Source organism: Apteryx rowi, unplaced genomic scaffold (assembly GCF_003343035.1).
Source record: "Apteryx rowi isolate R43461 unplaced genomic scaffold, aptRow1 scaffold_206, whole genome shotgun sequence".
NCBI lineage: Eukaryota > Metazoa > Chordata > Aves > Apterygiformes > Apterygidae > Apteryx > Apteryx rowi.
Window position 1 is genome coordinate 148790 of NW_020448375.1, and position 15654 is coordinate 164443.

At 37.1% G+C, this 15654-nt stretch overlaps 2 protein-coding genes across 2 annotated transcripts in view; both read right to left on the bottom strand.

Moving 5' to 3' along the window:
- Nucleotides 1-5768: 5768 nt before the first annotated feature.
- On the bottom strand, nt 5769-7619 carry LOC112965219 (CD59 glycoprotein-like). The gene is made up of 3 exons (XM_026064028.1): nt 7565-7619; nt 6572-6688; nt 5769-5974 (listed from the first exon to the last, which is right to left on the bottom strand). Exons 1-3 carry the CDS (start codon nt 7617-7619, stop codon nt 5769-5771), a joined length of 378 nt encoding a protein of 125 aa, XP_025919813.1.
- Nucleotides 7620-8242: 623 nt separating this feature from the next.
- The window catches only part of TACC2 (transforming acidic coiled-coil containing protein 2), a 77682-nt gene continuing 70270 nt past the window's right edge, over nt 8243-15654 (bottom strand). Inside the window, exons 12-15 of the mRNA XM_026064011.1 lie at nt 11934-12094; nt 11254-11360; nt 10043-10163; nt 8243-8801 (exon numbers count right to left, since the gene is read on the bottom strand). Of these exons, the coding sequence (XP_025919796.1) occupies nt 8736-8801; nt 10043-10163; nt 11254-11360; nt 11934-12094 (455 nt within the window). The 3' untranslated portion in view covers nt 8243-8735. The remainder of the gene's footprint in view (nt 8802-10042; nt 10164-11253; nt 11361-11933; nt 12095-15654) is intronic.

The window sequence follows — 15654 nt, forward strand, 5'->3', positions numbered from 1 at the left end:
ATTTAAAATTAGCAATTGCTTAGAGCAGAGATGAGTCAGAAACAGAAAGATACTTTAGTAAGAGCTCCTCCCTGTCCTAAAGCTTGGGGAGAGCTAATTGAACAGAATCCAAGTGTAAACTGTTCATTTTTATCTGTTGCACAAATGATGCAAAATGAAAAGCACCCTGATAAATCTCCCCTTTCCTTAGTCTCTGCCTACACTTGACTACAGGAATGCTAATAAATGTACCACCGATGCTCTGTGCTGGCAACACTGTGTCTACAGACGCAGCCTGGTTCAGATGACTTTCTGATGAACATTTTTCCTGGCTCAGTTAACTGGCCCACTCATCTATTTTCCTGGCAACCAAATTTCTCTTTCCAGGGTCATATTCATTGAAATTGAATATTTTAAAAAAACAGATATGTTTATCCAATAGGATACTAGGACTCAGCTGTCTGGGAAAACGTAGAGACCAAACCAATAGAGACTGCCAAATAGTCCTAAGTGCTGTTAATACTACAGTGCAAATGAGATGTCCAAAAAAACAGCTCCCAGAAGCAAAGCTTAACTCTGAAAAGGACTACATGAGGGGAGAGAGGAAGACAGAATTGTCACTAACAGTTTGCATCCTGCCCACTTACAAGTGGTGGTGGCAGATTTCACAGAATCGCAGAGACGAGACTGAAAGAGGCACCAAGGCCATTTCATGCTGCAAAGATGCTTATTTTTTCACATGAAAGTGGGTTGCTTTCAAGCTTATTTCTGTGTTTCACTGTGTTGTGCATCTTAATCCCTGGTTCTTCAAACCTTGCACCCTCAACAAGGCTGGACCCTGGCAATGGATTCTGGATCCTGCTTTAAACACAGTTTCTGTGCTTCTAGAATGTCTGCTGATGCTTCCTCCAGAGTGCGCTTATATAGGTCTGACCATTACATCTACATACACTAAGCACAAAGAAAAATAGACCAAAACCTCTGATGCTTATAAATACTGAAATCAATAATCACTATCGAGTTAGGAAAGGCAGTTTAGAGATTATTATGCTATTAGAAGTTTGGTCCACAGAAGCATGCGTATGAGAACTTCAGATTCATACATATCATAGATATTTTCCTTTAATGAAGATAAAAGTCCTCCAAAAGCTGCCAAAGGGGCTGAAAACAAGTTGCTAAGGGAGATAACACACTGAACATATCAAGAACACATTGCAAAAGCTCTGTGAAGGTAGGAAGAGCACAGGGACAAAACCACATATCAAAAATTCATAGTTACTTTGGTCAAAATTAGGCTCTGAACCAGTTGAAAAGATCCCAGCCAGTGAGTCTGAACTGCAAGGACAATTCTACAGATATTTTTGACCTTTTTGCCATTGAAGTCAGAAACTGAGAGTGACCAGCATCCTTAAAATGAGATTACAGATGTCTCTAATTAAGGCAGTAGGAATTAGTGACTGCATTTGAAAACTAGCTTTAATTTTGTGGCCAGGACTCTGTTGGTGTTCAAAAACCACCCTTCAGTATTTAAAATAAACAAGGGAAAACACTTCTGCGAGGCAGGAAGGGCAGGAAGCCTTTTAGAAAAGAGAAAAATCTTAAAGCAAGAAATCCCTCTTCACCTTTCAAACATTATCTTATACTTACAAGTCTTTTGAGTTAGTAGCTAACAGAGCAGTTTTTGAAAGAAACATTGTCTGCTAGAATAAATTGGGAGATATGTGTGTACTAGAAAAGCCAGTAGGTGTACATGATATGACAAGCAATTTTAATAATAGTGTACTTCTTTCCAGATTATTGGTTGTAAGCAGAGTGTTGGCTAGCTACAAAATGCTCAGCGCCTTCTCCCGCTCTCATTCATCTGCTTTAATTTTATTCCAGAAAAGTACATCTCCTGTCTCCCTTAGAAACATGTCCCTATGGTTACATAAACCATCTTGATGGTTTATGGATGGACCATCTTCATGCAGAAAACTTAGTACTGTGTTATTGTGACGCTTATTGCGACATCATGAGCGCTTCAGAAAGATGATGCAAGACATCCTGTAGCCAAGATACAATTTGACAAAGACTTTCTACTGAGAACCATATTTCTTGCAGCCTCTCACTCTTCTAGTTCTTGAACTCTGTGTGTATATTATCACTGTAATTTATCTGAAATGTGTTGCAAAATTCAAAATTATGTACTTACCTCTGTTGACAAAAATCTAACCTGAAGTGTGATTTTTTGACAACACCTGCTTCATTAAAACAACACTAGCTAGTATTACATTCCTATCCTTTAATTCTTTCTGAACTGCATTTCAAATTGACTTTTCCCTTATTTTGTTCAGGTACTGACTAACAAAGTTTACTTGTAAATATGCCACCAACAAGATGAATTTCTAGCTACGCTGTTTGGGCATAGTATCTACTTGGGACAACATTTTTTTCCACTCTGTCAGAAGTAAATATGCTAGGCATGTCATAAATTTACAAAATGCCTCATACACTAACGTTCTTGGATGATAAGGGGAAGCAGATGTGTATGCAATGTGATAACCTTCAACTGCACAGATCACAGCTCCTTGCTACGTCCCAACCATCTATAAGGTCCAGAAACTTTAAGAAATTTTGCAGATGTGCTCACAACGAAACATTTGAAACCAGGGCATCATTGCTCATAAGGACATGAGAACAGAAGGTACAAGGGTGTTTTTTGTTTTAATCTCTACTGAACAGAGCCACAAAACTAACATTTCACATGAAAAAGTTAAAAAGAAACTTGTCTGTGACACAGATATGTACATTTTTTTCATTAAATTGCACAGCCAGTGTTTATGTAATCCTCTCTGATTTAGATTTTAAAGCTCACAAGCCTCCACAATTTCTTATTCCCCACTGAGAACCCAGTACTTACCCAACCGATCCACTAAATAGTTCCAACTGACATAAGAAGCAAGAAAGGCGTTCTAAAAATTTTAGTAGCAGCAGAATCCAATCCATTCCCAGTTTCTGCTCCCTTTGTCTCAATTGTCTGTCAACGTTAAGGAAGATAAAAACTGCAACAGTGGGCCAGAAATGATTACATGGGTTTTGAGACATCAAAACAATGAAACTAAAGACAATTACATATGACTAGGAATAGCTCTGCACAGTCACGTTAATGGCAACTTAAAATACCTTCTGCATTTTGAATGGAGATTTTTTTAAAAAACGAGTTTTTAAAATGTTCTATTTTGTTCTATCTTGTTCCTGTGCTTGTCTTCCTGTTAATGTTTATGCCAAGAATCATTGTGAAATATCTCTTATCAATCCATAAATAAAGTTTATCATTTCTAGATATATACATGCATGCACGCTTCAGGTTCATAATTAGGAAGGAAAAGTGTCAGAACCACAAAAAGAAAAATACAGCCTTTTAAGAGCTGAATAGCAGAATCAAATGGAAGGGGTGGGTGTCTGTGAGTTACCTAAAGTAGTAGTCAGGAATGATAGATGGTGTTTGTCAAGGGGATAGAGCATTACCTTCTTATTTTAACATAAAATTTCACAGTAAGAAAACTATCAACATGCTTTACTTTATTTAACAATTTAAGCAATACATCCTACTGAGAAAGCTTGAATTTCTGCTGGAAGACAGGCTGCAACATGCAACTGGAAATCCCAAATAAAAGATGCAATTTTGTTTATCAAGAAACATTCTCAGACATTGCATATATTTCAACTTCTCATTAAGAAAATGCACAGAGCATATACAGCCACTACATATGATATGGATTTGTCATTACAGTACAATCAGAAAAAAAGATTCAGTCAATACATGTTTAGTGTAGCAGAATGCCTTGAAGAAACTGATTCAAGCTGAAAATAAATGAAAAATATTTATCAGCTAGTCTTTTTTACACGAGTTATTTAAGTCTAAATTTATATTCTCAACCAAGATCTCTTTGCATTGTTGCAGTCTTATTTAACAGCTTTATGGTTGTGCCTAGCAACTAATCACAGACCAGAACCCCACTGTTTGTGATCCCATGCAAACAAAATCCAAAAGGATAGTCCCAGGCTGAAGCATTCACAAACTACAAAAGATGATGAAAGGATCCAGACAGCGGAAACAGTTCAAGAAAGCAGTGGGACATTTTGGTCAGCGTGACAGGCAACCGCTAAAAGGGAGGTTAGGGATATATTGGACTTGGACGTTTCAGTGATTTCACTTAAAGCAACTCTGTAGAGGTTGCAATCTTCTTGATAATTTTTTTGTAAATGTCTGCAGAATCCTAAGACACACTGCCTGGAATTGATTTTTCAAAGAATGAGTGAAAAAAGTCACAACAGAAGGCTAGTGAAAAACTAATTTGCCAATTTGCCAATAAATTGCTAATATTTTGTGAGTTCCATAAACTTGATGACCATATCTTTTTCTAAGTGAGCAACTAAAATTACAACTTTCCACTGCAAGACCAGCTCTACTTGAGTTACACCTATTGGACTTTACATCAGTTCTGTGTGTTGTGTGTACTGCAGATTAGACCAGATCATCACTGCTGGATATTAAAAATCTATGAGTATTGATCACCTGCGTATCTATACTCCCACTTATGAATCAATGGAGGTACCACCTACCTCTACCTTCCCAGCCCTGCTTTGCAGTATCACAGACCCAATAACCTGCTTATTGCTGTCACAGTGTGTTGTGTCTTGCCTAGTTTGAATGCAACCACGTCAAAGTAATGTCTACCTGCTAGCTAGTGATGTACAATGCCTTCTGTGACGTGTCCCGTTCCTGAGTGCTTACTTGGTAAGACTGCAATGAATGTGATTGTTGATTATGTTGATTTAGTTCTTTACATCATGAAAGACCCCCAAGTAATTTCACTACTTTGCAAAACTTAAATGATATATAAATCATCACAGACCAAGTCCCCCACTTATTGACGTCAACGAGAGAGGGGTGAGACTATATACTCTTACTCTCAAAGAACCAGGTTTAGGACAGTGAAGAATGAACTACATAGTTGAAACTGCAAGAAGAATTTGGATTAAAAAATGTTATTACTCAAGGTGTAATTTGATTACAACACCAGGATTAACCATCTTGTTCTCAAAACTAGCAGTAGAGATAGAAGTTGTTGAACTCTGGAGGGGAGCTTACCAACTCCAAACCACTTCCAAGCTTCTTTTTTTCTTTTTCTCCTTCCCTCCAGTGTCATAGTAAGATTCTTACATTATCAGACAAGAATGGAAAAGGATTTTCAGGAAATATACATAACATTTTCATGCATTGTTCTCTTAATGACCATCTCTTAAGCAATTTATATTAATAATTATAAACCATCCTTATTTAAAATTTTCTTGCTTTGCCCAGTTTGCAAATGTTTTTTGAAAGATTAGCTGCATCATGGCTTACTAGAGTTTTCAGTCATTTTGTGCTTGAAAATTTTAACTTTCCTCTGAATGTAAGCCAACACTAAGCAGCATTTGGAAGATATTGGCCCTCTACCATACTACAAGGCTGCTACTTGCAGCTAAGATTTCTCCTTCTCTTTACATACATTATCCAAGTCATAGAAAACTGTTACATATTATCACAATAAACCCCTTAAGATAAATAAGAAGAGCATATATGCTTAAATATACGTCAAGACATTTTCTTTAACAGATGCAACAATTTTTATCTTAACATCTGTCAGGTCTGCCTACTGCTTTTTTTCTGCTGAAAAATATGGTACACAGAGTAAAATGATTAGAAAATACATTAAATCTTCTCAAAAAAGGCAGACTTGTTGCTTTACGGTTCTATTTTTTTTTCATGTCATCTTAAACAATGGATGCCAAAACAGTGTAAAAATGAGGAGAGATAAGTAGCTCGTGGAAGTGGTGATTCTTGAGCCCAGGCTTTTTGCATTGCAATTGTTTGAGTAACAGCAGTGAACACTCACTCCAGGCGCTCTGGATCCGTCTCTCTTTGCCCGCTCACAGAATGACCTGAACGAACAGGACTTCATAATGCCACCTGGAACAGAGCCACATTGAACCCAAACATAGCAGGATGCTCAACTTCACTTACTCATATCTGCATCTTATTAACATGAACCTGACCATCCAATAGTCAAGAAGAACAAAGGTTTGTCCATTCTTACAAGCAAGTGGATACAATTGCATCAGATTATAGCACACTCCCAAGCTCCCACTTAAGTTTCAATAATTGTAATTTATCTTTGATACAACTGATGCACCTTAAATATTTTGGAACCTACTCAAGTACAGTGTCTCATTAGGTTCTTTTCTTTCTTAATTTCAAGATAAGTCATTTAATTTAAAAATGACAGATTTAAGTAAGAAGTGGCTTATATTTAAGACACTCTTTTATAGCTTTCACATAGTCTGCATATGGCTCATCATCATGGTGATTTAACAAATCAAACTCAGTGAGAATTTGCTGCTAATCCATTAAAATTAGGAACTGAGATTTATTATCAGAATTAATTTTGAGAGGAAACATTTTTCTTTTTTTTTCTTCCTTATCTGACTACCTTCTTCTCCTTCCAACACTGGTTATTTATTTCTATTATTTATATTTAATGAGTCTGAAGTGTTTGTAGCTACTTACTTGCTTGTCCTCTTATCACTGCACATGCATCTGAATGCCCTGGACACTGCTGAGTTCCTTGTCTGTTACAGTCTTCATCACTAGAACCTACACAAGTGTAACATTGCAGTGCTTCACCTGTCATTAAGAAAGACGACAACTTACAATGGTAGTGTTTAGAGTTTGTAAAAGTATTTTAAAATAACAGCTATGCAGCTAATTTTGTTTGAAGAACATGCAAAAGTTACAAAATGCATTAAAAATATCTAAAGATTATGTAAAATCCTATCAATGTTTCTTTTTCAGAATCAGTCCAAATACTGCATTTTAAGATATAAAAATCAGTCACATGTTACTTGGTTGTTTTAACTTGCACTTAAAATAATCTACAAGTGTCTGATATTCTGTAATTGCATCCACACCTTCTTGTAACATTTTCAGAGAAGCATACACTAGAACAAGTTTGATTATTATCTTCTTTTTTTCTTCAGCATGTTCTTTGGTTCAAAATACCATTAAAAAGTGCACTGTAAAAACTTAAAATCTTAGTGTGATCTGCGTTTACTTTTCTCTTAAGAGTATCAATTCAGTTGGAAGGCTACAACAGTATATCTTAAGAGTTTTGCTTTTGTTTAAACATTATAATCATAACCTGATCCTTTTTTTCCCAGAGTATATCCTTAGTTCAAACTACGTGGTATTTTGAAAGCAAGCATGAATTTGAAACATATTTAAAATATCACACTTAGAAGTTGCAAAGCAAAAGGCACAACTGATGTCCTCAGGGACACATTTAAATTTGTTAGCATAAACATTTATATTTTACATTACTTAGTGGAGGTAAAATTCTGTGCTGCTAACCACATACACGATCTGAAAACAAACAAACATAGGAGAAAAGCCCAGAACACAGCAAAGAGCCTGAGCCCATGCCTAAGGTAGGAAACCATGGGGAAAAAAAAAAGAAAAACAAAGAAAAGAAAAAGGAGTGGAAAGGAAAGGAAGTTCACTTACTTTTGATTACTAAAAGGGAGCTGACAAGAACCAGGCTGAAGACTGTCCTCATCATGGAGATACAAGAGATGTACCATTAGACAAAGAAAGCAGTTTGTTTGCTATTAAAGCCTTAACGCTTATCTTACAAACCTAATCCTCTGCAGAGGATGACTTATAGGATAAACAGGTGTGCAAAAATGCTACAAGCTTATTCTGTTTGTACTTCTAACCACATGTACTTCACCTCCATAAACTAAGCAGGGAGATTCTTCCAGTGGCAGGAAGAAGAAAATGTATTCACATATTAATGGTAGATAGGCTTAAAAAACACCATCCCATCATTTGATATCACAGTTTGCAGCTCATGCAGAGTCTCATGGCATTTGCCCAAGTGATTTGCTGGATTAGGGTCAGAGTATTAAACATTTTGTAGGATTAAGCCTTTGCTTGAAAGTTGAATGGTCCCAATCTAGCATATATATATTTATATACATATATGTATATGTATGTGCATATAAGTAGTTCATTCTTATCACTAAGTCATGGCAGAGTGCCCCAGTACCATCAACACGCAGTGACACTACTGAATGAAATAAAGTACTATCTCTGAAGGAGTTCCTTAATAAGAGGTGCTATATCTGGTGTTTCACATAAAGTAATCAAGTAAAGTATGTAAAATAAAGTCATACTTATCTCCAACTTTCAACGAAAAAATTTATTTACAATAGAGAATTTCATTTAAGTGACATGCATTTTAATTTTTTTCATTTTTAGTTTTATTTTACAAATCGGCAAATACAGATAAAGTTTACACTCCTTAAGGCAAGAGTCCCCATGCAAGTAATACATGTTTATATTAAATCCAAAAGACATCCAACATGGGAACTCATGTACAAAGGGAAGGCTAGGATCAGCAATTCGTAATTTATTAGAGAACTTGACAATCTCCCTGATACAGGAACTTTGAGATCAACTTGCTATGAATTATACTATGAAAATGCAAACAATAGCAAGAAATTCTGATAGTCATCTTAGTACTGCATACAATTAAATCAACTTTATTTAGAAAGAAAATACAGTAGTGCATACGAAAAAGTGAAAATATAACCTGTCCACATAAATGTATGGACATCAGTGTGCCAATGGTCATATTGCACTCAATATCGAAGTCCAGAAATTTGGTTAAAAGTTAGCTTTTCCCCATTTTGGCAATCAGTTCATCACAAATCTTTGTTAATTCTTCTATCTCTTTATTCTGGAAAATAAAAGGAAATATTAAATGTTATGAAAAATATTTCTGCATTAAGATGAGTGCTTTAAAAAAAAATCCAACCGTTGGGAGAAATGCAGGAGAACAATGTTTTCACCAATATTGAGAAAAGAAGGAAGTTAGAAGTGACAAAAAAAATCTCAAATTGATATATATCTATCTGCATACATAGCTGTATTATGTATAATGTATTCAAACAATATGCTTACTTCCACACAGAACTCCTCCTACTTCAATAAATGCAATTTAGCACTAAAGCATACTGCTTTATAGCAGTCATTCTTAGCACACTGTAATTCTATGTAGTGTAAATATGCTTCTGGGCTGCTCTTTTACAGCATTATTTTCATTCTGTTTCCTAGGGGCTCAAAGTGAGAACCAGTTGCATCATACACGGAGGTAAGTTGCTTTGCTAAGCTACAGAACAAGATATATAAATGGGGATTTTCTACAACCACTATTGTCCTAAGTTGTATAGATCTGTAGCCGATCATTTTGTCTATAATGAAAGTGGTTGGAATCACAGCTAAAACTAAAAGCTGAAAGAAGAACTAAAGCAAGAATGATCTTAAATTAAATTAAATTAAAATTCCTTAATTAAAGGAAACAAAGGGCCATGTTGGGTACACAGAGCTTGACTGAGCAGGAATCCAAATTAGCCCATAACACGGTCTGGTGGCTGAGATCACTTATAACAAAGCTTGGCAGATGGAAGTTTTTGCCCAAGCCGCCTGGAACATGCAGCTGATATTGTTGTGAAGGGCTGGGTGGTGCTGCTCTCTCCTGGGGCTATGGAGCTGCGGGGCCAGCTGGCCACGAGGAGCGGGAGAGGGCCTTGGGCAGACCTCGGGCACGCTCTGAGCTCTAGAGGAGTCCCGGATGCAGCCACGCTGGGGAGGAGGTTTCAGTTAACTTGGATTCTACTGCTGACTTCAGTGTTAACTGAATTTCTGAAAGGGAGCTGGCAGGACGCTCCTAGCCTATTATCCATGTGTAAAAAATCCTGCTGTCATGTGCTGACCTTTGGAAACATTAGAAACACCAGATGGAACGTGGAATTACGTGAAAAGAAAGACTTCACTGAAGTCTAAGTTGCTGTAAATGGCTGACTGTGCCAGCAGCCAAACTACATCCTCTCATGCGAAACATAATGGCAACAGTGGTGACTCCAAGCCTCTTGCCTTCTCTGCCCTTGCTCTCCGAGGGTATCGAGAGACACCCTTTACCTTTTGTTCCAGTGTTCTTTCCAATGCATCCACCTTCAGCTGCTCTTTGCGAAGGCTGGCTTGATATGCTGCCTGTTCTTGCTGAGCCTTGCCTCTCACTTGTGCAATTTCAGCGTTGGCTCTAGGAAAAAAAAAAAAAAAAACAAAAAACAGATTTTTGTCCTGTCAGGTTCTCTACAGGAGAGCCTTCTCCTGTTGAAAAGCTTGAGCCTTTCCCAATAGAGGCTGCAAAATCTTAATGTCTGCATTGTTCCCCCCCGCTTCTCTGAGACATCTGTGCTGGAGTCACAAAGATCATTTAGCCAGAGGTATTTTATGGAAGTTTCTAAACCTGTTTTCCAATTTTTACAGACCCGCAGCTGGGACATGAATCCAAGTATCACTTCATTTTAGGCATTGATCAATCTCAGTGACATTATGGAGACATCTCTTGGGTCAAGGGGACTGTGATATGAGTTCTGAACGTTAATCTCTAGAAATGCTTGCTCAGGCATTACGCGGAAGCATTAAAAAAAAAAAAAAAAAAAAAAAGAGGCAGCCAGAGCTGCCTGTCTTAAGCCACATTCAAATGTTCACTCCTTAGGGTAGCTTAAGGAGTGACTATCCAGGCAGACCTGGCACCATCTTTCGTGCAACTATTCCTCATCACCCTCAGCACACAGTTGGCTGATCTAGCTTAGATAGCCGGTATAAACAGACAGAGGCCACCTGACTGATTCTGCACTGAAATAGTTGAGTAGCACTTACATGATCTGTTCTGCTGATTGACGTAGGGACATTAATACAGCATAGGGGCAATAACAAAGCACTGGGGGCAGGAATATTAGCTGCAGATGTAAATATCTGAGCACAGCCCTCCATAGCTGCATAAACCTAGCTAACGGCTTCTTTCTTGATCTTCCCTGGAAAATTAAACAAACACGAATACGTTTGATAAAGGTAAAAATTTAAGGCACTCTATATGGCCCCCTCTTGGAGGGCCTTTTCAGTATGACAATAATTCTTTCTTTTTTTTAATTATAGTCAGGAGATGGAAGAAACACCAGCACAATACACAAATTCTCTTTAGGGCATTTCTTTATTATTACTTCCATCACAGAGCGTTTCTGCTCTGCATATTAAAGGAGCAGTTTTGGGATGCAGGGTCCAGCCACAAGAACTTTCCTGCAGCATGAACTCTTAAATTAAAAGATATGTATACAATCAATTACCTGTCCAGTTTTTCTTCAGCATGAATTTTGAGAGCTTGATACCTCTGTTCTTCTTTCTTTACTCGTGATAAATACTCTTGGGCACATTTCTTTAACACTTCTTCGTTCTTAAATGAAAAAATTACATTAAATTTAATTCAAGAGATTGAAGTGTGTGACAAGCTTGTGGGAGTCGCACTCAACTACTTTAAGGGATGCAGTCTTAACTGACACCCACACCCAGAGGCCATCTGAAGCAATACTATACAATGCAAAAAGCTTTACAATGCTTCTTTTTGCATTTGATATCTGGATGGAATTTGTCTAAGGATTACGTAACATTATGCACTTCAGACATGATCTCTGACCAGAGGAATTTACATACTAAATTATAACAGAACTCTCATTCTGAAAGCCAGCCCTGATACATGCTGAAGTCCTCCAGTTACGTGACATTTATTGGAATTGCAGTGTCATATACAGGAGCAAGTTACTCTTGTGCAAAATCTTAACCTTTTTAGAACTATTCCAAAAACAAAGCACAAATGTGCACTGATGTTCTCCCTCCCTGCCGCACACCACAGTCTAACATAGTAAATCAGACTCGTGACTAGAAACATGCCTTCTTGTATTGTTATACTGCCACATGACAACCTGCTGTGCTTTGCTCTTTAAAGGAGGGGAACTTTAATGTGACTCACCTTCCGAAACCCCTCCAACACTTCTTTCATTTTTTCGTATCTCCTGAAAAGATCTGCCAGTGATTTCTCCACTGAGTTCAGATCTGCTAAAGCTTGTTCCTTCTCCACTATAAGCTGCTGAACAGTATGATGGGACACGGACTTCTCTCTCTGTTCATCCTCTGTTAGAAGGAAAAGGGTGGAGAGGCAATTTTCAGAAGGATAATAGCGATAAGAACACTGATTTCATTTTCATCTATAGCTTCTACTATACTGTGCTGTATGTTGTGTATTAGTAAGTTTGCAGAAGATCCGGAAAAGTCATACAAAGGCACAGTCCTGTTTTGGAAAAATGTTGCTAGTTTTAGTGGTATTTAATTATTTTGATGTTGGGAAAAAATGTGAAAACATCTTCATACTGATGAATTATTTCACTTTGAACTCAGCTGTTCCCATGAAAGAAGCAGATGTGGGATTTTCCCTGTTTGCCTGAAGAGACATTAGCTGAAGGAAACGACATTTCTTCATATTACTAGCATGGGAAATAATATATTTGCCATTCTTATATGCGATTGTCATCTCCTAGCATCTTGTCTAATCCTGTACAGACCAGTCAGTTTAATTTAATTCAACTCAAATTGTCCCCTTGCAAAAATAGTGTTTGTAAAACCTGGGGTTTTTTTTAGGAGTACTGTAGGAAAGCACCAGAAAGGAAATCTAACATTAGACAGACTTTCTAAGTTCTGATTTGCAGAAAATGCAACATCTTTTGAGCTTCTCCTCTGTATAATTAAAACCGAAGTAGGGAGGGTGGGGAGAAAAAAAACAGGAATCCAAATCTATACGGAAGAACACTCTTTTCCAATGACCTAGGTAATGACCTAGTAATAAATTAGCACATCTTTATAATACTAGAAGAAAAAGTCTGACATTGTCTAATAAAATGCTCATTCTTCGTCTCCTAAAATATAATTCTTGTGTCCATGTTTTAAGGGCTTCTTTAAATGAAAACAAACCCACAAAAACTGGCAGTTTTATATTAATTATTGTTTTCCTATGTCTACATTGGAATTAAAAATAAGGTGAGAAGTTCTCGTATGTAAAAAGTATGGTACATTTTAGAATCTGCAATTTTTCATTTAAGTTGACATTTCATTCAACTGTATTTTGAAGTATTCTGACAAGAGTTTAGTTCTTCACGTGAATTGAAGCCTTCATTTGAAATAAACATTTCCTAGTATTGGTCAGCTCTGAAATGTGAGTTAATACTGTGACTTCCCAAACTGAGATTAATCTCTTGCTTTTGGACATTCATTTTTTTAATGAATTTTTATTTTCTTTTTTCTTTTTGATAGCCTAAGTCCACACAGCACTGATGATGACACACTGCATTTCCATGCCGTGCGTTAACTTGGAGGTGTTCTGCCTCTGCACACCCACGGGCAGCACTGCGCGATACAAATGGCGCTGAGGCACCTGAGATTATCTTGCTCTACAACATGGGGAAGACTGAAAGAACTAGTAAAGTTCTCAGGACCTGCACTTGAGTCTGCAGTGCTGAAAGTTGTAGCAGCATTATTTTACTGGTAAACAAACACCTCTGATATGGCAGAACTGAGAAACACAGAGCCTTGTAATGCCATTTCACTTTAATAACATTTAAAAACACCCCCATGCATTCTTTTCCATTTTGACTTTTGGGGACTTTGAGGCCTCCCCCCCCCCCCCCAAAAAAAAAAAAAAAAAAAAAGAGAAACCAGTTAGATTTATCATCCTTCATTTATTTTCCCAAATCTGAGAAGTTGTCACTTTACCTTCCAGCAAAAGATTCATTTAAGCATGCTGGAGATTATAAACTATATAGGAGCTTAATTCCAAAGCACTCAACTGACAGGATCCTATTCTTTGGCAAAACTCCATGCAGGAGAAATGATCAATTTGCATGATCAAGTAATGCATTTAAATGTATTTAATGTGACAACTCAAGGAAATCCATATTTGCTTTACCTCAGAGATTACCGTCCATGGTATTTTAGCAACTTGCTTCTTGTTTGTTTCTAGGGCAGCCTGAAAAGTTTGTAATTCATGACTCGCTCCCCCACAACTATAAAGTTTGTTTTTTTTCCTCTCAGTGCATCATGGCACCCTTTTCTCTCTTCAGACAGCTGGACCAGTGCTTTCAGAAACTCATCCCCAGCCCCACTTCAGCGACCATCAGGAATTAGAGGCAAGTGATATCAGATGCTCACTTTTTCCTCTCCCTTCCACTGCTTGCTACATATATATGTAGTGTATATATATGTATTTTTATAGTATATGTATATATATCCATAGACTGTGGAGTGAGCTATGGCCCTATTCAGACTCCAAAGAAAAAGAGGAATTCATACTGGAGGAGCAAGAGAAAGTTTCCAGTGTGTGTTAGAAAAGGTGCATCTCTGATGATTTCAGATCAACAGTTAAAAGACATTTAGAACCAAAGTTGTTATATACTATAAAAACCAAACTGGCATCTGGCTGGAGTAGGACTAGGAGATCTATGAGATATTTTCCAAAACTATGATTTAGCTTTAATGAAAATGCTGCTCAGTAGAACTGTGGTGATAATGTTTGCCATTCAAATCTTATTTAAGCTGTTACAGATATTCATTTCTAAAGAAGTTTATGAGTATGAGGTTATATAATTAAAAGATTTTAATTAAATGGCTTCCATGTCTGCAGCAAACACTATCCACAGCAGATCAAAAATAGTAATAGTATGCTCAGGAATAACACTTATTTAAATTGACAGAATCAGATCACCACCACAGGGCTAGCAGATCTGCTTTCAGGCTCAGCTAAGTATTAATTATATTACTTAATGGGAATGCAGCAAACTGAGAATAAAAGCAAAAGAAAAGAAAAATGCATAATGCTGATGAGAAAGTTGGTGAAAAGCTTTACTTACCAGGCTTGCCTGTTTGTTTTTGCAAGCAAATAGCAAGAAGCAACAAAACGGAAGCAAAATAGAAAATCAGGAATCGTTAGGAAAGCAGAAAATAAGTAATGCAACAACCTGTAATGCACAAAGCATAATACCTGTTTTTCTTCACAATGAGAATTTAATAATGTCTTTAAGCTTACAAGTATACGGATACATTTTTAATGGAAAAAAAAAACCCAAAACATTTCAAATCCAACAATAAAAAGTAAATCCAGAACAGGGATTTTGGAAGGGAACTGTGGATGGCTATGATTGAGGTGTGCGTTGGGCCTGGTAGAGTGAACATAGGGGTTATGCAGGCTCTGCTACACAGGGCTGCTGTGCCATTCATTTGTGAGCTGCAAAACCCAGGTAACAGTCAGCATGAGTAGAGCAGGCTAGCCTGGAAAACCTGAGCAGCAAGGCCTTCCCCCTCTCCCCCAGTATGAACAAGAATGTGTTAGGGGTTGAAGCAGATGCAAGAAGAAAGGAAAAAGAAATTAAACCATCAGTAAATATATATGCAAAGAGCCACTAATAGGAATCTACACACTGGCAGCTTGCAAGCTCAGACTGTACAGAGTACTACATGGAACTAACTGTATGAGCTAAGTTGGGTAATACTCAATTCTATAGGTATATGACAGCAAATACCTGCCAAAGCCCTTGAAATCAATGAAAATTACTGTTTGCAATGCATGCTTTCAATGCTTTTGCATGCAAACACATACACAATCATATATTGCTAATATGTAAAATTTTCAATATTCATTTTATATA